Source organism: Lissotriton vulgaris, chromosome 1_1, assembly GCF_964263255.1.
Source record: "Lissotriton vulgaris chromosome 1_1, aLisVul1.2, whole genome shotgun sequence".
Lineage (NCBI taxonomy): Eukaryota > Metazoa > Chordata > Amphibia > Caudata > Salamandridae > Lissotriton > Lissotriton vulgaris.
The window spans coordinates 526,476,198-526,503,499 of NC_141685.1; the positions used below are offsets into that span (position 1 = coordinate 526,476,198).

Here is a 27,302-nt window from a genome sequence, read left to right on the forward strand (position 1 = left end):
AATTTTCTAATACCAGTGGTGGTTGTCTAAAAATTATAATCGGGAGGCTGGATGCCATTTGCTGGGTCAAGAATTACCATATTGTCCAATACTGTGAGACAGATATATACTTTTGATGTGTACATGCATACTAATAGTAGCATCTCCAACATATGTTTTCATTTTGTAATCAACCAATTTGATGCCGGCTCATGCCAGTAGGCAGCAAAATCTAATGGTGGTGGTAAGGGGCTACATTGCACTAAAGTGAACTTTCTGATCCCCCCTAAAGAGGTCTGAGTTCCATTCATCAGGTTGTACTGAGAACCTTGAAGCCCTTGCTTTATGAATGACCAACCCCAAATCCACATCCCTGCATTAGAACATTTTCGGTTATGATTATCTCATACTACGCTCTACACAGTTTTGGGATCTAACGTCCCTTTGGATTTGCTCATGCAAAACTCTGCGGACTGCAGTTAAAGTAATTTTTCCCATTTGTGCCCATCACTTAATTTATTAGAACACTGCATGTGTTCTAAAAGTTAGAAATGTATGATTTTGTACGTGTGTACACGTGTATGCATATATATGCTTGTTTTGAGCCTGCCTGTGTATGTTTCGAAGCAAACACAAAAAGATGATGGAAGGAGCGCTGACATTTTTCAGACACTCACCCCAAGTCACAGATCTGGGTTGAATTCATCATTGTTCTTTAGCTCACTTCGCCACCCCTGTTTAGACCCAGCAATTTGCAAATTAGTCTTGACCTTGATCCTCGTGGGAACAGTCCAGCCCGAACTGCCAATCCAGGTCTTCCCTGGACCAGATACAAGCCTCCTGCGACCGGTTTCGGAGTAGCACCCCTTATCAGCCAAGCTAGCTTGAACCCTGTCCGTCCATGTTGTGTAAGTTTCGAGTATTTTGTTTTTATATACCTCTCCTTTCATCCCTCTGTGCTAAAAGGTTAATATCAGATGAAACATTGTGAGCATTTTAACATCAAATACTAAATGTGTTTCCTGAATTATTGAACAATAAAATGTAGTACTGCATATCAAATATCACGGGTGCATGTTATAATATTTATATATCTTTAAAAAGAAATGCAAATAAAATGGAATTGTTTGAATGTGAGCAGCAGCACATCACAGAGAAGGTGATATTAATCTTTAAAAGATGTTTGAACTCTAGAGCATTGCAATTAAACCAGAAAATAAATATTTCAGAATAGGACCCTGGTAGAAGAGAATCCAATCTCGACTTGAAATGACATGCCTGTCTCCTCTTCCATAGGTGCAAGTGTAACCTTCACGCCAATACCTGTGTCTTTGACAACAATAAATTATCCTGCGAGTGCGAGCACAACACCACGGGCCCAGACTGTGGGAGATGTAAGAAGAATTACCACGGCCGCCCTTGGAGCCCCGGCTCGTATCTGACCATCCCAAAGGGCACTGCAAATATCTGTGAGTAGATTTCTCCAATAATGGCACTGTTAGTGCACGGCCTTCTGAGTAACTATGCCTCATATTTCATTGTAATTGCAATTCCGGTCAATATATTGATTGTGAGCAGAGTGGAAGCAAAGGTTTAGCTTGTGTTTTAGTCACTGGTGACCCAGATCTGAAATAAAACTCAGTTCGGTAATTTGATGAAACAGACCGATAGCCAGAATCATTTGTAAAGTGCCCCATTACGCATGCAGAAGAAATGACGGTTTAAAAGGAAATGCTAGACCGAATTGGGGTTTTATTCTTGATTGGGTAACAGATATTTTCAAGCCATATTAATCATGCTGCGTCTACCTCTGGATGACGTTTTTCCAAGCTAGCTTTCGTTTACTTTACTCCCTGATTATTGAATCATGTTGCAGGCCCGAAGAGAATTTGGATTATTGTAGTGCATTATAAACACATATCCTTGTCACCTCAACTCTTTCAATGTATCATGTACCACTAATGATAAATCTGTGAGTACATGTTCCGAGCACTTACCCATGAATGTGTCAGTCTGGTGAAGCATCACTTTACGGAAAAGGAGGCTGTAACTACTCTTATAAAGTCCCACAGTGAAAGAAAGCAAAAGTATTCCCTCCCACCTACTCCTCCCATCCTATGAATTTGCAGGCACATTTTTAATTGCCTCAGATCTAGGGATAGGCAGCATTGCACAATATTTTCACGTGTAAAATGTATTATATGTATAATTTTCCTGAAACTAATGTGAGAGTCCAGTTCAATCTATTTACTAAAATCGTGCTGCTTTCACGCGGTGGACATTGCTGGTCCTGTTAATGCATCCTTGGCACCCATCCAGTTTCACTATTCCAGAGAGACAACTTCAGCTCGAACCAGTCTTTCTGAGCGTGTAATACACACAAAACATACACATAAAAAGCTTTTACTGGCCGAAAAATTAATGCCAGCGCCAACTCATGTCCTAGTGTCAGCTAAATCACCTTTAAAGAAAGCTTCGAACAGAACATGACCACTAGCCATTTGCACAGAGGTCACTCAAACTTAAGTGATACCACCACAGCATGAAGATGCCCTAATAGGAGGCAGGTGATGTTTGGTGAAGGAAATGTCTCATCTCAAGGTCTACACAGTCCAGTCCTTCTTGCCTTGGTAGCCACCCAGGAGCATAGGCACCCATTGGGTAAGCTGGTAGGAACTACAAATGACTTAATGGCATATGTAAAAATAGAAAATGCAAATGTGATAGGTGGAATTCTTGTAAAAGTCTAGCCACTCGCAATTGCTCAGGGCTGTATTCCATTCAATCATTTTTCACTCAAAATGCCACTCCAAAGAGAAGTGGCCAAGCATGGCAGTTCGGGCAGCCCCTTTTTTTTAAGGGAGGCGTAGCAAAGTGGGCAAAAACCGTTGAATTGGAATGGGGACCAAGCAACTGCCAGTGGATGAGACTGTATGAATGCATTCCACCCATGTCGGTTCTGTTTTCCTTAGTGTGGTATGTCTAATAGTCAGCTCAGTGCGGTAGACGCTCTAGGATTTCCAAATCCCCCCACAATCCCAGAGACGTTGAGTAACTCCTATAAGTACTAAAATATAGTATACTAATGGTATTGTGTTTTGTAAAACAAAGTTTGTCATATGAAGCTGAAAAATACTCTGTGGGGGTAACATACGATTATACACTGTGGGATTTATCGTTTGTTACTATCAATAAATCAAACCCTTCAATCGTGGCATAGTGGCGTTAGCTCTTTTGGTGCAGTCATCTTACTTTTAACTTAAGGTTGCTGGCCTCTGTAGCAGTTGGGGTTGTTTTTGTGGTTGCCTGGAAGATGGGGTGTGTAAAACACAACATGGCCAATAGGGCAAGGGGACCCTACAAAGCAAGCATTGGCAAAGCCAACTGGTCTTGGCGATGCGAGAACCATTGGCAATTTTAATGCCTTTTAGCCTTGTAGCTCAAGAGCGCACATTTTATGCAGGGGAGCCATGATTTATCCTCATTTTCTGTGTTTCAGTGGCAGCACTGTAAACGTTTCAAACTGAATCCTTTTGCTACCTGCCCATCCTCGGGAGCAATCTCATCACGAGCAGCAAGCACCAGTACATTAAATAATTGCAAAATGCTGCAGTCACAAGAGAAATTGTTACAGTCCACGTGAAATGCAAAAGTATAAATATAACAAATATCGAGTTTGCTCCTGGCCGTTGCTGCTGAGGCAATGTTAAGACTGTGAGGATGGTGAAAGCACAGCAAGCATAAACTGCAATTTTCATAACATCTGTAATGGTTTTCGCAGACAGTGACTAATGGAGGGACGGTGGGAGTAGGTGTATCAAGCACATGATCCAGATTTGATTTTGACACCCTTCAAGGCTGGGATCAGGGGTTTGTTTGTAGCCTCGCACTCAAGGGCAGACAGAAGGGTATTCCTTCGAAAAGCTTCTGCAAGAAGCGATCTTATTGCCATGAGACAAGGTATGCATGACAGACCGCACACCATAGTGGGTGCCCCAGTCACTGTATATATTAACCTCTTCAGTGCTCATGACAAGGTCAACTCGTCATGTTTTACCTGCCCTATGCTTATGACGAGTTGACCTTGTCATGAACAATGGGGATCCTGCAAATCCAGCGCACAAGGGGAAAACCCCCTAGCAGCCAAGGTGTTAAGGGGCCGAGAGCAAGAGCATATACATAGAGAAAACACAGTGTACAAGATCAAGGCACTGCAGCCAACGCAAACTCTACGACTCTCCAGGCAGCCATCATGGGGTGAGAGGAGTGGCGGGGGGGGGGTCGTATACAGCTAGACCGAGTAAAAACTGCACCCAGCACTATTTACTTGGGACACACTGGAGACAGCAGAGGTTGCCTACTCTGTCAGGCCATGCCTCAAAAACGGCAGTTGCAGCATACCGGGGGACAAGTAACCTAGGCCAGACTCCCAGTGCTTGCAAAGGTAACTATTTGGGATGCTAACTCCCTAGAGACCCCACAAACAACATCAGCATGATCAAACAGTGGTCTTAGAGTACAACAATTACTAGTTGTACCTGTCACCTGGACAATAGCACTTTCATCATCACTATTGGTTATAACAAATTAACACGTTATATCTTCAAAAACCAAACAAATTTGCACAGTTGGGCTTCTACTGGTGTAGCAGGCTTTGCATATAAGCCATACTCCTAGAAAGCACCAAATCCAGAGTGGTCCTGTAACTGGGTATACCAGCTTTCCTCTAAGGGAATTACCAGAACTGCCCAACAATATGCTCTGCAAAGTCAGAAATATAGGGTGCAAAAACAGTAGGGGACTGTGGCGCTCCGGCCAAAGCTGCCAGCTATGGAGCTGGAGGTACTAAATACACAAACAATTCTCAAATTAGCACCTTCAGAAGAAAGAAAAGGAACGCTTGCACCCAATGGTTCTTCAAGACAAAAATATCAGTTTTATTCACAGAAACATATTAAAAAAGGTAAGCCTACTTCTGTGCCTTATCTTGAAGAAAGAGGTACTGACTCACCCGGGCAGCTTGGAACTAATCTCCTAAGATCCTTTTGGGGGTCATTGATTCCCCTTGGATATAGTTATCCCTCTGCATAACAAGAACATTGGCTGGCTATGACTACAATTATTACACCGTAACCATGATGCGGACAACCCAACCCCGGGGGCTGTGATTGGGACCCTCAACCTACAGGCACCGTTAGTAAGTTGCTTTTCACCCTTCCCCTGTCCTGAGGAAGACCCGCACGCTGAGGAGGTAATTACCCTCCACGCACTAAGCCGTGTCGAAACGTCGACATTCGTCCCCTGAAGGTCCTGTACCTTGTCACCATTGCCCCATCTAACAGATGATACCTCTCTTAATTATTTGTAAATTATCAAAAGCAACTTCAAAAATGACTACTTGAGGGCAGGCCATGATGAACTGGTGTTGATGCGACTTAGAACCAGTTCCAATCAGAATTATTGTAATTTCTATTTTTGAACTATCTCCACTCTGTGAATCCTCCCCCTTTTATCCATTTTTATCTATATCACACATGAGCAATACTCCTTCACCCTCCTCCTTTGAAATACCTTTCTACAACTAGTATATGACATGGTAATGTGGCTTACCTTTTTGAATAGGTTTCTGTGAATAAAACAGATATTTTTGTCTTGAAGAACCATTGGGTGCCAGTGTTCCTTTTCTTTCTTCAGAAGCTGCTAATTTGAGAATTTTGTGTGTATTTAGTACCTTGTGCTGTTTCTATAATGCCTAAAAAATTATTAAGAATCATTAAACTCTCTGGTCTTAATTGTGTGATAAATAGGTCTAGGATCAATGTTTTTCTCTAATACATGATACCCAGGTCCGTGGACAGAATTGGGTTACCCCATTAGTTTATAATACCTAAGGAGCTGGGACATCGGGTTCAAGTCTTGACGTCGGCTCAACATCCTGTGATTAGGGACAAATCACTTGATCTCCCTATGCCTACAAACATGAATGTGTCCTTGAGTAAAATAACTGAAATTGATCCATTAATGAATGTGTCCTTGTGTAAAGTAGCTGAAAATGCTCCAATAATACCTTTGGGTGGTGTTCGCTTTATACAAAACTGCATAAAAAAAAACAGGAGATGGAGGATGGAGCGAGTGAAAACTTGAGCATTCATATGGACTGCTCCAAGACGAGGAAGAAAGTGGCTCCCAAAACAGGATCAATTGATGGACACAAGTACTTGACCCATGCTCTGGGGAAAGGTAGAGGCATGGCACATTCATACCATGAACAAATGGGGACAAAGGATTTGAGATTGATGATGGAGCGAGCAAATAGGATGGCTGTGGGCGGGTTAAAGCCCACAGACTGAATACAACATGTCTCTTCGAGACAGTGCATGTGCTGTCTAGTCGAGACCTAAAAAGCAATTTAAAATAATTAAAATAAACTGCAGAAGGAGTGTTACACAGGAGACTGATAAAGAGAAGCAAAGCAGAGAACAGAAAAAGGCCAGCAAGGGAACCGTGCGATTCCATAATTAGTCCTCAAGACATGGCATTTTACAAATGAGCTCCACAGAGACATCTCAATGCAGCCCTATTGAAAAAGCAATGTTTGCAACTAAAGCTTTCTTACAAATGTTTTTTAGAACAAAGTGTCATCTGCTTCACTCGAACAAAGGTAAGAAAACCAGTGACAGTTCAGCTCAGTCTCAGTGACAGGCAGGTTAAAATATAATGCATAAACCACATTTTGCACATTAGTGTTCAAATACGTTTCCACGGATCTCACCAAGTTTTGCGTCCTAGGTGACTTGTTTAATTCCTAATATCTGCACTAACGTAGAATATGTTTAAAAATGAAACAGTATGATGTCAATGATAGGTGCTGTGTAGTTGCCTCCAATATAATTATTGCCCAAACTAATAGCATTTATACAACGCTTACCACCTCTGACATGCAACTCAATTCAATCAATTCAAGTACTTTATTCGATTTTCACCAAGTAAAAAAATCATAAAAGCAGTACATAGTAAACAAATTACACATTATAGATATACACAATAAATAGTTATAAAAACAGCATTAAATCCAAGTGTGGTGACAAATCGATAATTAATAAATTCATGATAGATTCCGTGATTTTACGACACTTTTTAAAAACATCGACATAGAACTAATACATAGGGGGTTTCCTAATTGTTGGAGATGGACATGCAACTCATATGGGACACTTCATCACATTTCAGACCTATGCTCTAATTAATGCATTTCTTAAAAACACATGCTAATTAACACTCTTATTTAAGATCTTAATGATCGCAGAAGAAGCCAATACCTCTAAAGATATCTGTGATAAGTGCCACACTCCTTCAGGTCCCATCAAGCAACCTACTATCGTGGGGTTCCTTCTTCTCTCTAGATTTATTAGCTTTTGAATCATCTGCCATGGGTAAATAGTCGAATATATCGTGCATGTAAATCTTATACAGACACGAGTGAAATGGTTAACCAGCCTCACGGGGCCTGATGTGGAACAGAAATTGCTAGGTCCAATATTAACATCAGAGTCACCCAAATATGCCAACTTTTAAGGATTATTAGGGATTTGGGGACATAATTAACTAACATTTTCCCCTCTTGTCTTTATCAAAGGTCTCTCCCAGCGCCACAAGGCTACAGGTGGCTTCAGAGATATTTCCAAACATTAAAGGGAGGCGTGCAGTGTTAGTGTCACATATTCTAGTAACATCATGATATGTTACTGATAAATGTTGCCACACTGGAGCCTTTCCTATATGTACCAACTGACCCACTAGTTTGCATTTCCTATTTTGTTACGGCTTTGGCTATCAATGTTGCCGTGCAATTTAGCACGATTAACAAGAAGAAGGAAAACCACCCCACCCCTGTCATCAAATGAAAATTGTTAATATAGTATGCAGCAGATTAAAAATGGAAAGTTCTTCCCAATAGAATTTAGAATACCAGCATTATCCGTAGAGAGACGTGAAAAAGAGAAATCTCACCACACATTTTTCAATACATTACAATCCAAAATGATTAATTTGCATGATTGTTGGGTTTGTAATTGGTGCCAAAGCTTTGCACGTCCATAGGTGTTGTAGCAGTTTTAGTTGTGAATTTTCGTGCCTCTGATAATGGAGCAAGCTGATAAATATTCATTGTGAAGTCATTGAACCTGTTGGCAAAGTCCGCTGTTCTATGTTTGCTTATATTTTAAGGTAATGTTGGAGCGTGTTTGTGTCTCATCTTCCAGAAGGCCTGATGATACTGTACTTTGTCATCAGTTGCATATGTTTTGGCATTGACACTGTGACAGCTTCCTGCTCTTGCACTGACCCCAGGAGCCTTTGCAATCTGCAGCTGCCATTGAGATGGAATATGTGATGGAATACTGCAACAGGGTGGTGACTAGGTTTTGGAATGTTATAACTAGATGCAGAGGTGCAACTAGATGCAAATTTCGGGGTGCTAAGAACATTTTTCAGGGGGGCTAATTCTTCCAGCAATAGGCAGAGTGGAGATGCGGGGGCTCTAAGAAGGGGTGAAAAAACAACAAAGCCTCATTAACAAGCAAATAGTCTTGTAAAGACCTGTGAAGTACTCGGGTGCGGCTGTGTGTGTGCCCGGGAAGCTGTCTAAGCCGGGCTGCCACACACGATGGGGGGGCTGAAGCCCTTTGAGCCCAATGGACGTTGCCCGCCTGACTGGATGTTGGGCTTTTAGGAACCAAAAGGGTTGGATAAATGTAAATAGCTCGCAGAACAAGTACAGGAGTGGATGAAAGAAAGGGAGCCAAGGAGAGCAGGCCACACCAGCTAGGCCAGCCACTTGTGTTTGCACCTACAGCTCCTCACACAGTGTAAATGGCTAGGCTGATCACTCTTTACTTTCCTGACTCCTTTCAATGATGCAGCTTTGAACATTGTACAATTGGCAGGGAGTTCATACTGCAACCTACAACAAATGAGTTGAAGGTGGTAGGCAAACCACATTGCACCCTTTAACACTGTAGGAGGGAGTCCACAGTACAACCAGTAGCGAACGTATCGAAGGTGGCAGGGCGAACTCTTTGCACACCTATAACAATGTGCAATTGGTAGGGAGTTCATACTGAATCCTATAACAAATGTGTTGTAAAATTAGGGAGACCCACTGCAACTTTGAGCCCACAGGACAGGCACTGGCCGAAACCTGTAACATTGTACAATTTGTAGGCATTTCACACGGCAACCTGTAACAAATGGCCTATTGATTACAGGGGGGCTTCACAGCAACCCATAACAAATGTATTAGAGCAGGTAATTTATTAATCTGTTAGAGGAATACAATTAAGGAGGTATCCTCATGTGAAATTCTGGTCGTATGTTATTTAGAAACCACACACGAGAGTCCTTTTATACTTTCAAACTCGCATTTTCCTTCCACGGACGGTGTCTAGCAGCTTCCCAGAAGGTCATAGGGGTTTTTAATCAGCCGAATACTGAATTTTGAGGTTGAAGTTATGATTCGCCATTCGGGCTTTACTCGTTGAAGAACCAATTGGCTGACAGGTCAGACTGCCACAGGGCATCACAACTCTGCCAGTGCGTTAGTCTGACAAGTGTCAGGGCAGGGCACTCCGAGACAGACAGCACACCTCTGAATGTAGTCTATTTTCAGACGTGACTTAAGAACCTAGGTATATTTCACGGTTACTATTATGCTCGAAGGAGGCTTGCAATGTATCAGAAATTAATAGTTTGTTAGCTGCGTAGCTTCCGTGCCATTGCAAAATGACGATTTCCATTCAACCGTTTTGCAAAGATAAAAAAACAATTCACAATCTTTACTTGCAAGAGAGGTTTGATGTTCAGAAAATCATCTTCGCGTTTTTTTGTGCTTATTATCTTAGAAAAGCAACACCAAGCAATGTGGGGAAAACTAGCCCAGGGCTTCGATATAGAAAAGACTGGGACAGATATCTCGGTATGCAGGGCTGGGCGTCTATGCACCAAAATACCAGGTGTAGCGGAAGTGGCAACACATACCCTTTGACCTTAATGATATCACAGGAAGTGACATCATATGACCCTGTATTTTCAAGAAGGCATGTCACATGACTTTAACCGCACACTCACACTCTCTTACACCCCTGACACTCATTATCCCAAAATAACGCAAAATTGCACAAGACACTGCTTTGGCTCCTTTGGACCAAGTGGACATTTCATGGGTGGTACATTGGCGTTACTTGCAACCACCCATGAATTTTGATGCAAATCCCTTGCTACAAACATTGGTAGAGAGGAATTTGCACCAAAATCCTACAAATCCTCTTGGCCGTCATAACGAGGAGAAATATTCTAATTTCTCCTCCTTTTGTCCAACTTGACATGTGTTCTGTATTGTACACTACCCATACAAAGTGGTTAAAAAAGCCTTAAAGCATACTTTTTGTACCTGAAGGGACTCCTTCCAGTACAAAACCTATGCTTCAGAAAACACACACATCCTTGCACTCTGATACAAAAGTGTGTGCGTTGAGTGGCTGCCAAAAGTGCACCAGCGCACAGGGAAACTCTCACCACATCCAAATAGATATGGGGCATTGTTTCTGTCTTCCATTGACCCATGGCAGCGCAGCATCTTTGGTGCAGCGTTGCATTGTGCCAAAGAATAGTAAATCTGGGCCTTGATCTCACCCAATCTCACTCACTAGTTGTCACTGACTCTCACTCACCTTCACTCACACACATGCTTAAACATACATACACATGCTGTCGCACACGTAAACAAACGTTCACTCGATAGCACGCATACAGAAAATGCACAAAATGCATAACAACTTTTTTTCACTTACCACAGCTGCCACCAAAAGACCAGTTCGAGCAAGTGTGCTCCATTTTTTTTTTACTATACTAGTAGTGAATAATTGAATATTTATCACTATTAGTGTAAATAAAACGAGATACAACTAAGGAATGCAGAGCTGTCCCTCTGTTCTTGGCACTGATTGTATCACCTTCGAGGCCAGGGCTCACAAAGGCAGCGCCTGGGGTCACAAGGGGCAAGCCAGGGGGCACAGCAGTGATCCGTGGCAACCTCTAAATGACCTCTATGTATGAAGGCTTATATAGAGGCCAGCAGCACATAAGCTTGAAACCAACATCTCTCTCATAGAAGGAGTACAGTGACATATCCGGTCTCGCAGACCACATTTAAGTAGATTACACAGCCATGCATCCCTCTTCATAAAGAGCTGTGCATTAGTCCTTGTCTGGTTTTACTTACTATCAGGTCTCAAGTTCCTGAAAAAAACAATGGTGAAAATCTGATTTTGGGAGTTGCTTTTATGAGTAGGAACATAGCGTGTCGTCTTAGAAACAAAATATTCAAACGTAATGTAACTAGAGTGCAAGCAAAGTAGCAAATACTTAGGTGTTCTCATCCATTTAAAACATTTCTTTCAGGTCACCTGAGGTGTCTGGAGCTCACCCACCCTATTTCCGGAGGCATCCCTGACAACTCTCTGCCTACTGAAGAGCCTTTGTTTCTCCTACATTTAATTTCTAAAAAAACAAAACAAAATAAAAAGTTAATATGGCTGATAAGCAGGATGAGCAATTACTTGCTTTTTTATGGGTTTGTCTGAGGATATCACCAGCTGAGGAATGGTGGAAGACAAACTAGAGGCATGTTAAACATTTCACTTTGATTCTGTCTTCCCCTCGCAGTTCTTACTAACATGAGGTGTGTGCCCCTTTTAGACAGGCACCCTACTGCCCACCTAAAAGAAATTAAACGGTCTCAGGTTCTCAAAATCAAAGGCTCCCCCTACACTGCAGGCCAGAGACCATCCAACTGTAACTTCTGTTGTTGTGCTGTCTCTTAGTCCTGTTGTGCCCTCATCATAGGGCTCTCCATTTGTTGTTTTTATTTTCTTCAGGTCTGGTGTTGGTTGCGAACCTTCAGGTTGGATTTTGGTTGTCTAAGTGCACCCCACCAGTGCCAAAGACGGTGACTTTGGACTGCATCTGACAGGTAGAGCGTGCCTTCTTGTGGATATGGGCTTACTCCTATTTCCTTGCTTTTCACTCCTCTCTGTGTTTTGCCAATCACAGCAGGGGTGTCAGGGTCCACTGCTTGCCTCATGTTGGCTTTGGGACTGGTGTGCTGTGGCTCAGTGTTTGGAACTGCCCTGTTCCTGATCCCAGGTTATTTTTTCTCTGGTGAAAAGGACACGTTCTGTTGCTCTCTTTTCCAGTGTACTACCGTGGCAGGGGAAGGAGTGGTGTGCACAGGTTGCAATTGTAGACTAGTCCTGAAAGTCTGTAGGTTTTCTGATTTTCTCAGGGCACAGATATATGCTGTGCTCTTCAGCTCTCTCGGGAGACAGGCTCTCTGCAGGCTGCTCCCTCATATCCCCCATCTTTAACTGAGCTATAGTACATACTTGGAGTCACTTGAGATACCCCATGCATGACCTCCATGTTTGCTTTGGCAGTGCAGTGGTAGGCTGGCATGTTGTCTTGTCCTGCTTCCTCTCTGGTTGCCTTCTGATCCTGTCCTTCCTTGAAGTTTGTTTGGATATTGGTAGTTTCACTTGGTCCTTCTAGATGGGGGCTAGCTATAGGACACCTTTATCCTTGAGATTCTGTTTGTAACCTGCATTATGCGTGCCTATATTTTCTGCATTTTTGCTTGTATTGGACCTCTGGCACACCATTGCGATTAATGCTCTGCTGGTGGAGGTCAAAGCTTCTTGGCGGGCTTGGAGTCCCACTGTCCCCATAATTTTTAGGTTCTTTAATCAAGGTGTTTTGTTAGGGCGTTCCTTGTCTTGTTCATATTCCTATTCCTATTCTGGTGATTTAGTGTTTGACTCCCGCACTTATTGATTATGAGGTTGTTTTGCAGTCAGGGTGCACGGTATTCTCTCCATAGCTGGTCTATTCCCGGGGGCTTTGTGCAGTGTCTGTGATATTTATTATCTGTGTTAATCTGTTGGGGAACTATGTAATCTCTGCAGAGCTAAAAAATCTGCATCCAAAGGCGTGTTCGTAGTGTGTGGAGCAGACCGTGTCGAAGGCGGCTGACAGTTCCAGGGGGATGAGGGCCCCCATTTCACCGTTGTCCTCGGCATGCTTCCAGCTCTCCGGGAAGGTTGCTGTCTCGAAGGAGGTGTTGATGTCTTTCCAGAGATGGGATGGAATGAATGTACTGGCTTTGTTGAAGATGTGGTGTGGGTATGGGTTTGACAGAGATCCAGAGTGGATGGTGTTCAAGATGTTGATGGTGTTGTTGTTGTTCATGTTGGTCCCGGAGAGCAGGCGGTTGGTGCGGATGGTGGTCGTGGGTGCGGAGATCTCAGTGGTTTTCAGGGTGGTCGTGGCGTTAAAGCTGTCGAGGATGTCTGATTTCTTGCGGTTGAAGAAGGTAGCCAGTGAGTCGCACAGGACTTGCGAGGATGGGACGTCGTTGGTGTTGGAGCTGGGGTAGGAGAGTTCCTTCACGATGTTGAAGAGCTCTTTGCTGTTGTGTGCGTTGTTGTCTAGGCGACTGCAGTCAATAAATAAAATATCTTGTTAATTTTCTCCGTCATTTTTTGGGGATAGGTTCTTAGGAACAGCCACTGATGTCAAGGAAGGCTAAAGCAGGCTTTATTATGAGCAGGCCAATTAGGTTAAGATGAGAAGTTAAGATACTCCACATTTCAACAAGATAATGTCCCCGGGTTCAGATCCATGACTTCAGGAAGAGTACAAACAGTACTCCTATCTGTATAGTTGGTGGGGGGGGTAGATTTAATAGCATGGTGGGAGGTAGATTTAATTGCATGGGATCCAACACATTTTAATGTTTTTTGTGAAATCAAGTTTTGTTTTTTAGTATAGCCTTACCTGGCAAAGAGTCATGACAGCGCTGTGAATGTCGGTGTTAAAACACCTTTAGTAGAAAAGGCAATCATTCTATTGTTTATACAGAGTCCAATTACACTCAGTGGTGATTATGGCACCTTAATTCTGCTTGAGAATTCAATTGAGACCCGAAAAATCAATGATGCGGATGATCAATATGAGCGACCTAATGTGAGCTTTTATTATGATGCTCAATTAAATTTCTATTACATAGCTTAATCCAGACAACTGACAGGTAAAAGAGGGGACAAATGATGGTAATATGAAGCTAATCTAATAAAATACAAAGTGATTTTTAACACCTGACCGTATCAGTGCACCATTCATCATAAAGCCTTTCCCTTGCAGGACACTATTTGCGTAACAATGCCAGAGGCCTAAAAATCTATGCGGAAACGCCATTGGCAGGGTAAGGGAAATGTGAACCTGTTTTATCAGTCAGCGGAGAGCTGAAAGTAACTAGAAATCCTAACACATGATAATTAGGGGTGGGCAAATGTAGTGCAACTTGCTTTTACCTAATTACTCAAAATTTACCAAAATGCAAACTCATGATTTGGCAGTTTTTTTTGTGTAAAAATTGCGGAAAAAAAAACTGTTGCCACTAAAGACAGCCAATTGTGTTCTTGTTGTTCTGGTTATTCACTCTTGCGCTATAATTTAGCTTCAAACAGTGGCTTAATTGTGTGACGTGTCTTAAAGGCATTAATTCAGGAATTTCACATCACAAGCATAACACAAAATTCCAAGAATTTCAGAAATTGTGCTGTCTGAATTTAAATTTCACCCACTCCTAATGATAACCTACGGCGTATGAAATGCATTTCAATTTTATATATAGTGGGTATGCAGATATGCAGAGTATAATAAGTTATTTAGCACCATCTGTCACTATGCAAAGAGACCATGAGTCTTGCGTTGGTCATGATGCCCCTTGCCTCCCTCAGCAATGGTCAAGAATAGCATTTTACACTCAGTAGATCTGCTTGAGTGGAGTATAACATGCTGTTCTTCATGCACAGAAGACATCAACAAAAGTCTTTGCTTATAACCAGAATTGAATGGGTTAACTCTGTACATGAGATAAACCCAGAAACGTTAGGCCATGCAAGTGTGATCCCTTTTCTTTTCTTTTGTGGAGTGATTTTAAAATGAAATCTGTGAAACATTAAACAGCATTGTTTCAGATCAGTTATGTTGCGCGTGTTTAATAACACGGAAGAGGGCCTTGGTACTGTAGTAATAAATGTATGAATGCATGATTAGTAGAGCACTTCCTGCAAACACATATTTTATTGGGCCCTAAGTAATCTTGTGTGCACGATATAAAACTGCTAATAAATACATTTATGTTATGTCAGGGAAATATATGTGGCCCAATATAACGTAATTTAGAGCAAATATGCGAATGAACTTACCTTCGCACAATTATTACTACAGTGCCACTTTCAAATTTCTTCTTGTTAGAGAAGAACAGCCCACCTGACATGTAAACACTAAGCCTTCAGAATGCATGTTACTAATTAATGACTTAACAGGGGAAAATAACTGGTAATGGTCACATGACCTATTTAGTGTCATTTTGCATCATTGCTTAAACATAAATCCTTGTGAACAAATAGTCTCTTTTAATGACCACACATGCAAAACATTTGTCATGAACCAAATATACCATCTGCTTAGTCTTTACCATCTGTTGTAGTCATACATACATATGCAAAATGAAGTGGTATAAAACCCCATATGTCACAGGGATTTGTGATCTTGGTTCCCTGTAATCTTTCCTCATCATAAAGAAAGCTCTCAAACCAATGTTTGTCAGACCTACTAGTATTATGTGGCATGGAATACCAAATTATATGGCACAGCTATCTATTTTAGTGGCAAAAATGAAAATGATACTGCACATTCTCTGGAAGTATTATTTTGTGCATCCATTTTAGCCAGAAGCAACATTTTCTAAATCTGCGAATTAGTTGCAACCCTATGTGGCAAATGTTGTAAATCCAGAATTATGTGGTAAACAAATGCTGCAGCCACCGAATCACTTAAATCCGCTGGCCCTCATCATTGGTCTTTGTTTTATCAATGAGTTATTGCTGAGAAGTTAAGAAAACCTAAACATACTAATTTCAATCAGTGTCCATTGTTACGTTTAAAAAAAAAACATGTAACATAAAACATTTATGACAGATAATGTGTAATTTGTTACCTATATTTTCATCTCTGGGTTGTGTTAGCATTTAGCAACCAATCAACCTTTGGCCTGGTAATTTTATGATGCCACTAGAACTGATATGGGGCAATTGTGGACCATGTTACAAGGTTACTCAGTATGTATCCTATATATATTTTTCAGAAATCTTTACAGTTGTCAAATGTCACTGGGGACATTGATAATAACTCTGAGGTATCCCACTCTATAAAAACTTCATCATTTTCCCTTGTTGGACACACTGAACCCCTCTCTCTTTTCTCTTCTACCCTAGTATCTGCTTCTTTTCTTCATCACTTCCTCAGATTGAATGATGAGGACTGGGACTTTCTAATGAGAGCACAAATCCCTGAATAACTAGTAGGCACAGTGGGTCCAGGATGGAGAAGTAACCTTGCCATGTGCTTAAATAACAGCTGAGGGGCCTTAAGACCTTCAAGGCTGTTATTACTTTTCATTGGTTATGAGAGGGTACTGCTTAGTTGAGCAAAGGGAAAGTAGAGGTGTGTGCAGGGCTTGCTTCTGCATTTCACTTTTGGGATGGATGATGAAGTTCGAATGAAAGGATGTAACAAAGAGTCTACTAGTGAAATTCATTGACTAGAAGTGTGAAAAAAGGCTTTATGTATAAAGCAAACTGTCTTTGAGAGATCATCCCTCACTCCTCCTTTTTACATCGGTCACTCTCTTTCCCATCTCTCCATTTTCCTTGCTTTCCCTTGCTTTCACTGCTAAGCTCTCTGCTTTACGCTGCTTACAAACACCCACATCGTTGTGATCCATTCCTCCTACAGTTTCTCTCTCTTCTCCCCTCTTTGCTTTACCTTCTGCTCCAGTATCCATTCTGTGATGTACTCCCTAATGTCACTGCTTCCTTCATGTGTGATTTACCTTTGCAATTTAAACCTCTCGTCTTTGTTTTTCACCGGGATCACTACTGCAGGTTGCCATATGGTGCTATGCGACCTTCAGCATGCCCTCTAAGGCAATCTGGGGTGACTTACGATTCCAATGCACCCTGAGATTTAGGTGGAGAAACATTAAACTTCAGTTTGGAGAGATTCAACACTTCTCGCGGCAGCCCCCGTGAGAAGATCACGGGGCAGCTACCATTGTCTAGCCATGGCAGACTGCTGCCGCCTGCTTTTATCTTTTATTCATTCACTTCTATCAAGTACTGCAATGTCAAAGCATGTTGCAGATACATTTATAATAGATTTGTGAGAGCACAGTTCTTTGTGGAATGTTTGCCAGCGTGAGACCCATTGGAGATTTCCAACGTGCTTCCACTGGAAGAGATGTTCCTGCTTCTTTATTCGTCACTTAAAAGTGACCTTTGATTTAAACTGTATTTCCTGCCTTAAACGTAATGACTAATACAAATGAGCCTCCTTTTGTACAAATACAAGTGAGATGACACCCTTTGACAAATGTGTGTTTACTTATTGACGAGTTAATTTGTTAACTTTTCATCACAAACCTTAGGTATTAGGATGCATCCTGTAAAAAAACAGCTCTGCTGGACCACTTCAAATGTACAAAAATTAAGTAATTGATCACAGGCACAGGTACCACCATGTTGGCTACTGATCATCATTATCCTTCTCCTGGTACAGAGTGGGTGTACTCAGTACCACTGGGGCAGCAGTTTCACTTACAAGTGACCTACGGATGCCATTTTCATAATTTTTACCTGTCTTGGTAGAACAAAAAACCCGATGCCTATCAGTAAAACCTAGACTAATTCTCTAGAAGTAGATAGGCTTTCTGTGAAACCCACTAGAAGGATTCCTGTGGTGTTTCCTAAATTGGGCAGAATGTTTAAAAAAGCAAGTATGGATTTGTTTCAGGGTACAATAAGTGTTAGGTGAAGTGTCACCCTATACTAGAAAAATATTGTTATGATAATAAAGAAAACTGCAATTAACTGTTTTGATGTGGACTTTATTGAATAATTATTTTCATGTAACCACATTAGCTCATGACATTGCAGTGTTTTCTCTGCATTTTTTAAAATTAATGTATTTGTTTATTAATAGTTTTATATAGTGCGATCTTTACCCAAGGGCTTTAGAGCACTTACATAAACGCTAGATTACATTACAGAAGGTCAGATTTTTGTTGTTTTTGTTGTATGCAGGGGGACATTATGTGATTTTCCCAGAATCACAGATCCTGATTTCTCTGTAAAGTAACATAGAGAGTAGCATTGCTACATTGTGCTACTTTGCTTCAGGAGGGGTACCCTAGTCCACATTTTGGTGCTCCAATGCAAACACCAATGGTTTTTAACACAAAACTGTTATCTACTAATAAAAGGTAGACAGGGCTGTGCACCAGAAAATGCACACATCCTCAATGCAGGTGCAACATTGGAGAATAGTTTTCTTTTCTTCAAACATTTGCAACTTTACATGTGTACTGTACACTACAGCTCACATACAATTTTGAAAAGTTGTAAACAGTCTCTAAGTATAGTATTTGTACCAATTTATGGTAGACATCACAGACATGGTGTAAGGGTGTATGCATGGTGTAAGCCACCATTAAGTGTGCTAATATAGGGGATAGACATACAGCGTTGTATCTTAGTAGATGTGACACTTTTCTTTTCTCTCCCTTTTATGCAATACAGTGCAGAAACTTTACATTGCCAGAATTTTTTTTAGTAAATTTGAATCACAGTCTCTCAAGGGCATGGTGAGGTCTTCCTACTCCCTCCCCTAAATCCCAAATCCTGAGTGCAATCGAAGCTTTCTAATTCTTTCTCCTTCAGTCTAGCAGCTGCTTGTGGGCTCCTGAGCTACTTTTTTTTTAACTCACTGTGCAGCTGTGTGTTAGTTTCAGGGCAGGGGAAGCCATAGGATGCTTGTTTTACCCAATCCAAAATGGTGGCTGAAGAGGGTGCTATTAACGGCAAACAGTTACTAGGAAGAGGGGCTCCCAGTCCAATGCCTTGGCCTGCAGGCTTTTGAACCCACGCTTCTGGGAGAAGAGATAACATATAATGGATGCTGAAAGCCCTGCTGCTCAAGGCAGCAGCACAGTAAGAACGAGTTGTGCTCTGAGAATGCACTCTTTAATGTTTATTCACATGCCCGTGCGATGTGTTTTCAAACCAGTCTAAGGTGATGGCATTGGAAATTTTAATCTAGCAATTAAGTTGTGTTCTTCGAGTTTCTGACTTGTCTCAAGATGACAAGGTAAACATGTTGATTAACCTTAGATTTTCTAGACAATTGTCTAGGATTCACTTTCTGTCTCCCATGGCCATCCATGATTGTGAGGGCATGACAGCAATATATTGATATATTAAAGGTTTTTCTGGTCTTTACTTGATTCATTACAAATGGTTTTAGACATGAACACTATATGAAGTGTTGTTTGATTGCTTCTCTATCCATCACCACAATCAGTGGCCTTCCCAACGCAGTATACTGAGGTTCTGTAGGTTATGGCCTAGGCTCGTCAGAAATGATTTTTTGAGCCCTTTTCAGTTGTGAAATATTGCTCTTGGCCTTTACTCGTTGGTAACTGACTTTGTGACACAACAATAATATGTAGAGACTCTATGGATGAAGTGGTTATCTACCTTATGGTGTCATTCCATATTAGTGTATGTGCCTTATAGGGTTTTAAAGGATTATCCTTGCTGTTTATGACTCATCGTAATCCTGAATTCCCTGAAGTGTGTGCTGCATTCACCCTCTGCATTCTGAGGTGTACTAGACACACTAATGAGGATTCTGAGCATTGTTCACATGGAATAATGCATATGCATTTGTGTGCTCTTACAACCTATGTTTAAGACTTCACGCATTATCAATAACATCACAGCGCAAGTCATTCCACTATGTTACCCTGTGCACAGCATGTACTCAAACCTATATATATATATTTCTTCCTTATTTATATATGGAATCCTTATGGATAAGGATTAACAAAACATCTTGTTTCACAAAATATGCTCAATTCATTTTTTATTTGTGCTTCTTAAATAATAGTGTCAATGTTATGTTCATAATAGTTTCAGTGTTCATGATAATGTGTAGTCCATGTATTTATATTTGGGCACCTGAGTTTATTTCACACTCACCTTCCCTTTTATTCATTACATGTGAGTGCTGGTGCATGAATAATTTAAAACAGTTAAACCCTTTAACTTACAACAGCGGTCGCTAACTCCGCACCTTAATCTTCTCCAGGTCGACCAGATCTTTGCCACCCTTTTACAATGGAAAAGTCACACCATTAAAAAAAAAAGTTTTTTAAATCTTTATTGACAAATTTAACATCTACAAAATACACTTGGGCATCAGATTATAGCATCATACACAGCAGGTAATGTACCACATATCATAAAGATCACGAGAATACAATCATACACAAACCTAATGTTGTGCAGCACGACTATGGTGTGATAAACAACCCTACACTGAAGGGGACAACGTCACCACTGAGGAGGTAGGGACAGGCACTGCCGAGGGGAAGGCAGAGAAGTGGGAAGGGGCTGTCACTGATCAGCGCCGGCGGTTGCCGCGGGCGGAGAGCCGGCGGGGAGCGCGGGAGATGCAGTGTGACTCGGGAGGGGTCGAGCATGGAGGTATGTCACATGGGGGCTCCATATGTCTATCAGGCGGGATCGCGCAGGCAATAAGTCCCAAAACTCAGACAACAAAGTTTGACATCTTGAAGCGTCCTCAATCCAATGAGAGAATCGGGGTGCTGGTCGGTGACCTTCGCCTAGAAAGGATGAGCAACATTGCGATCAGGCGTTGAGACAAGTCCGGACAGAATTTAACAAAGCCCACCAGACAAAACGGTAGGTCCAGCAGTACCACAGCAGCAGCGACGGCTCGTGGAGGGAGTTACGGTGGGGCAGGAGGGCGGGGAGGGGGAGGGGCAGGGCGGAGGTTGCTAAGAACCGGCATATGGATAATTGCAGGTAAGTAAACAATTTAATTAATAAAACGAATTTCGTAGCTCGCACTGCATTGCATTTTGCGATGCAAGGCGCACTACGAAATTTGTTTTATTAATTAAATTGTTTACTTACCTGCAATTATCCATATGCCGGTTTTTAGCAACCTCCACCCTGCCCCTCCCCCTCCCCACCCTCCTGCCCCACCGTAACTCCCTCCACGAGCCGTCGCTGCACAGCAGAGGTAATCTCAGAGATGTCGGCACACACTGCCAGCCAAAACTCCGAAACCTTGGGACACAACCATGCTAAGTGAATGAAATCCGCGGCAGGGGAAGCGCAGCGCACGCAGTTATCAGTAGGGACGAGTCCCAGTCTATGGAGCTGAGCAGGGGTACGGTATAGCCTGTGTAGGTATTTAAAATGTATCAGACGTAGCCGATAACTAGGTGATAATTTCTTAGTCTGGTTGCAGCAATAAAGCTAGTCCGCCTGACCAATATCCATGCCCAAGTCCTCGCCCCGTGCCAAGTGTGCACGGTCAGTGGAGATGGAGGTGGACGATAACGTGAGAGCATATATTTTAGTCACCAACTTACGAAGAGAGGAGGATGTATATATAAAGTCAAGGTAAGGCATCAAAGGTGGAGGCTGGGGGAACGTCGAATGCAACTCCCTGCAGATAGTTCGCAACTGATAAAAAAACAGTGTGTACAGCGGTCCAGCGGAAGCAGGGAGAGAATAGAACGTGTCTCCTGGATAGAGATCTGCCAATGTCAACAGCCCCAATCAGGTAGCATGTTTAGACATGCCTGTTGGCTGGAGAGGCGGGAAAGCAGGATGCGCACGATCGGCATGGTGCTGGCCGACAACAATGGAGCATTGGAAAGGCGGCGCAATCCGGACCAGGCACAACAATCTGGATCTCGACTGTGTCTACCTCAGCACGTGGGCTAATCGCCAGGGCGAACAGAGCGGTGGTCAGTGGCCAGGGTGTCACTTTGTCAGCCTCAACTGCCGCATGTGGCTGATACGGTGAGGGATGAATCAAAAAATGTAAAAAACTGGCCTGAGCACTTAGGGCGTAAAACTTTAAATTAGGTGCACTCATACCACCGACCGCCATGGATAAAGTGAAGACATCATACGCGATCATGGGCTGTTTGCCAGCCCAGATGAGAGAGATGATCAGGGAGCAAATTTTACAAAAGAAATGGGCAGCAAGAGGAATGGGGATGTTGAGGAAGAGATATGGAAATTTTGGGAGGATCACCATCTTGGCTATGGCTATTAGGCCAGTGAGGGACAGAGGGAGATGATTCCAGCGAGGTATTTTAGACTCCAGCCAGTCCACTGCACGCCCGAAGTTGGCCCTCCAGAGGTCATCCAGGTCCCTACTCAGCCAAATTTCCAGATAACAGGTGGAACCCGAGGCCCAGACAAAGGGAAAGTCAGGCGTGAAGGGTCTGGCGGTGTCAGTAAGGGGAAACAACACCGATTTGCCCCAATTCACCTGTATACCCGATGGGGCACCGAATCGTATGATTTCTCACACAAGAGGGCTGAGGTTGTCTTCAGGGTGATGGACATACAATGTAATGTCATTGGCATACTTAGAAACAAGGAGGGAACGGGCTGAGAAGCCAATACCCTTTTGAGTGTGGTGCTGTCGGAGTCTGGCCGCAAGAGGCTCCATTGCGATGGCGAAAAACATGGGAGACAACGGACATTCCTGGTGGGTGCCATGCCCGATGGGAAGGGGCTCCGATATCTTACCATTTATGCGGAGGCGGGCGGAGGGGCGCGTGTAGAGTAGAGATATCTTTCATATGAATGTGTTGCTGAAACCCAGAAACGGTATCAGGAAAAATAAATATGGCCACTCCAATGTATCAAACGCCTTAGTGGCGTTGAGTAGAGTGGCCACAGCAGGCAGACCAAGATTGATTTGATGGAGGACCGAAAAAATAGTCTGAAGGTTGTGCAAGGTGGCCCGGCCAGGAATGAAACCAGATTGGTCGGGGAGAGCGATACGGGGCTTGAGAGGAAGAAAGCGAGAGGCCAATAACTTAGCAGCAATTTTGTTGTCAATGTTAATAAGAGAGAGGGGGCGTTAGGAATCACGGCAGTCCGCTGGTTTGTCCAGTTTAAGGAGCAACGTTATCATTGCCTCGCGAAGCGACTGCGGAAAAAAACCATTGTCAAATGCCTCGTTATACATGGCAGCCAGATGTGGCTCTAGGAGCGAAGCAAAAGTTTTGTAGAAAGAAGCTGGAAGGCCATCTAGACCAGGGGCCTTATCGCTGAGTAGGCTGTTTAAGGCCGCTAGTATTTCTTCCTTAGTAAAGGGCTCGTCCAAGTATTCACGGTGATAATCCTCCAGCCATACCAAAGAGATTGTGTTGAAGTATTGTTTGAAAGCCTCACGCAGTGGAGGGGGGCCAGCGGAAAAAAGCTGTGAATAATAGTCCATAAAGCGAGGCTGAATCTCACCATGGGAAGTAGTCCTGGAGGGGCCACCATCTTGGAGAGCTGCAACATACGACATGGCCCGGGGGGGCGTAGCAGATTGGCCAGTGTCCTCCCGGACCGATCACCCTCACCGAAGTGATGGGCCTCTCTGCTAAGGAAAGCGAATTCCCTATCAGCCTCCTCGGCAAATTCCCTATGCTTCTCCCGCAGACATGCAAGAGTTGCAGCCCTTGGGAGGGCTGCCTGAATGGCATCCAGAACTTTAATTTCAGACTTTAGCTTGTCCAAAGTCGAGCAAATGGACTGGAGCACATCAGCTTGTTTGGAGATTCACTCACCACAAATCACTGTTTTAAAGCCTTCCCACAGGACGGAAGCTGAGTCGACCGAGCCTACATTTAAATCAAAATAATTGGTGATGGCAGTTTGAATCTCGTAACAGAAGACTGGATCCTGGAGAGCGTTCGGAGGTAGCCGCCAAGTAAAAGCATGCCGCGGGAAAGGAGGAAAATGAATAGAGATTTGGACTGGAGCATGGTCCGAGAATGTGCGTGCCATATGAGTGGTGGAGGTGAGCTAAGTGAGAACATCCGGCGAAGCAATCCATAAATCGATGCGGGACCAACATCCCCGGGCTCTAGAGACGCAGGTTCCCTCCCGGGCCTCGGTCCAAAGGTGGCGTCAGGCATCGTACAGCGAATCATCCACGAGTATGGACTGAAGGAGTGCAGCGGCCCGCGGATGAAAGGAAAGGGGGCCAGAGCGGTCCTGGGCCGCATAAAGGGTGACATTGAAATCACCCTCCCCAGAGGAGGGCCACCGGACCAAGGGATGAGATGAGGCGCCAAACATTAGTGAAGAAATCGGGATCATCCTGGTTGGGGCCATACACTGCAGCAATTATCATGGTACAAGAAAAAGCCCTGCAGAATGACATACCGACCATCCGGATCTGAAAATACCAGATGCGGTTTGCCAGGGGAGCCCCCTACGTAACAGAATGGACACCCCAGGGAGTAAGAGTAATAAAACAAGGAATGTGATTCACCCCAATGGCGTGACTCAAGTCTGGAGGAGGACCCAGGCAACAAGTGACTCTCCTGTAATAGACAGATGTCTACCTTTTGCCGTTGCAGATGTGAGTGAATGAGTCTGGCCTTACCGTGATTATTAAGTCCGCGGACATTCCAGGTGCAGGAGATCATATTTGTCATGTTGTGCTGTGAATAGGGGAAATAGGACACAGGACTAGCAGCCAGATAGCTGAGCAAGCTGGAATAAGCACAGTGGCATTTAGAGCAAACGGGATGGGAAACGAAGCAAGCCCCCGTGGCGCACATCGGGACACGCATGCAGCCTGCAGCGCAAGGAAGCCCAGTTCAGGAGAGAGTTGTCAGGACGCAGGATAAGTGAAAGAAAGGGAGGGGCAGGGCCAATCACAGTGGGTAGGGAGTAGTGCACAGTCCTACTGCTATGAGCATGGTTAGCGATGCAAATTGACCGGTAACATAGTGTAAAAACAACGATGCAACAATACAGTCGTGAGAAGCTGAAGAACAAACCTAAGAGCCCCCCCACCCTAACCCCATTCAATCCCGGTTGCAAGTAACAATCTGGGAGCAGGAACCAAGCAGAGAGGGAGAAGATTAAATGCAAGCGGCCATAACCCAGTGGACCCCCCGCCCAGCCAAACCAAACGTGACCCTCCACCCCAGTCCAACCCGTCTGTCCGCTTGCCATGCAGTAAGAGACCTTGAGACTTAAGAAGCAGTAACATGCTAAATGTAATCAACAGTCCCTGTAGCCCATCCCCACCCTGGCCCGCCCACCAGCGCAGCCCAAATAAAAATACCAAAAGGACCCCCAACCCCACACCCACTCCAACCCCCCAACTAGGCTGAGACACCACCCCAGGGACCCACAACCAGGAGGAGGGGAAACAGCATCGAAAGTATGAATTATCCTGTGAGGGCTTGGCAGGGCTAGGTGTACACCCCTGCAAGAAAGCAGGGTGGCCAAGCTAAAATAACATTAGACATCGTACAGAGAGGAAAATAGCATACATATCACAACATTTCAATCACTGTCACTGAGGCGGTCTGAGGCGGCAAGCTGAGAGCTAGATGAAGCAGAACGTGACGATTTTTCGAGTTCCTTGGCAAAGACGAGGGCGTCTTTGGGATCAGGGAAAACAAGCGTTTTAGCCCCCTGCCGGACTCTCAGCTTTTCCGGGTAGGCCAATAAATAAGAGACATCATGTTTTTGCAGAATCCGTTTTGCAGAAAGGAATTCACGTTGGGCAGCCTGGACGGTGGGAGAGTAGTCCGGGTAAAATGAGAGAGAGTTGACTCGGTGAATGATTTTACCCATATCACGAGCAGCACAGAGTATGGCATCCCGGTCTCTAAAATGAAGAAGTTTAGCAATGATGGGGCGAGGTGGTAACCCTTTAAGACATCTTCGCGGGCAGGAGGTGCGTCCAGGAGGGATGCATGATCGCCATAGTCCGAACCTGCAACATCCTGGCGAGTTGACCTGCGCTGTTCAAAGGCCATTTTGGGTTGCTTCGGGTCGGTCCTACCTATGGTAAGTAAATCCGGGCAGTGGGAGCCACAAGAGGAGGAGGGAGGAGGAAAATGACCACCAGAGGATGCAGAGAATAGGGCTGCGGGTGGGACACCCCCTCACAGCAGACGCCGGGCAACCAGGAGGAATTCTCAATGCTCCAAATAGTGGAGACAGCCGCGAATGGCCGTCAGGAGACATGCGCGCCGGGGTACCCCCGCAGCAGTGTCACTGATAGGGTTAGCAGTTTGAAATGGGCCCAGATGGGGGATTGCCCTACAGATACAGCCCTCCTCCAGATCCAAGGGCTTAAAGGGGGTAGATGAATACACAGGGCACCACAGTCACAGATGGTGCCTGCTGCGGAAGACTCCCCCCTCAAGGCTAGTGACGCAGGCGCAGATCAGTCCGAGAGGAGAGGGAGAGAAGCGGGGGGTACAGCAGCCCAACAACCGCCCCCTGTTGTGAGAGTCGAGCGTGGTTGGGCACCCGAAAAAGGAGGCCTCCAGGAAGGATACTGCGGTCTGCTGAGCAGTTGGCCCAGGTCCAGGGACAGCGCCCCGGCTTCCTCAGCTGGAGATCAGGAGGAGCGAAGGAGATGCGCTGATGGAAGGGCCCTCTGTAGATTGAACCGGACCTCCGCCCCGTCGGGAACCCCAGAGCCATGCGGGTGGCAGCGGCGATTAGAGGCCCAAGGGCGGGCTCCCTCTGCTGTAGGTAGAGCGCCAGGCGCCAATGACGACAGGGCCTCGGAGCGCCGAGCAGCAGATGGCAGTAGCTGGAGCACAGGACGGCAAAAGCGAGCCGCTCCACAAGCAGGATAGAGGCAGGTGGGGTGCGCGCCAGACACGGGCCTCACTAGTGGGGAGACGCGGGGGGCCTGCCGCTCCCGCCTCCGGACCCGTGCGCCCACAGCCGCCTTGTAAAGCAAACGTGGGATGCGGAAGATGGAGCCCAAGCCACAGCACACCCGCCCGGTGGAACAGCCCGCGGACCCCTAAACCCCACCAGAAAAGGCCACAACGACAGAACCACTCACCAGGCCTGGAACAGGATGAGGGCTGCCGGTGCTCCGCTGAAGCAGCTGAACTTCAGGGTCCCCGCACTGCAGGAAAGGGAGGAAGGCCGGCCCAGCCGCCACAATGCGCTGTCCCAGCGTGGTCGTCTGGGTGCATTTCAGGGCCCCAGGGTGTCGCTGGAGAACAGAGGCAGGGTCACTCAAAGCCTCAAAAAATGCTGAGTCAG

The 27,302-nt window shown here is 44.4% G+C and overlaps 1 protein-coding gene across 3 annotated transcripts in view; it reads left to right on the forward strand.

Annotated features, from left to right (window-relative positions):
* Window positions 1-27,302, forward strand: part of NTNG1 (netrin G1) — an 800,238-nt gene that overhangs the window by 515,014 nt on the left and 257,922 nt on the right. For all 3 annotated transcript variants that reach the window (XM_086953890.1, XM_086953891.1, XM_086953892.1), the window contains exon 4: window positions 1,276-1,448. In XM_086953890.1, the coding sequence (XP_086810016.1) occupies window positions 1,276-1,448 (173 nt within the window). The remainder of the gene's footprint in view (window positions 1-1,275; window positions 1,449-27,302) is intronic.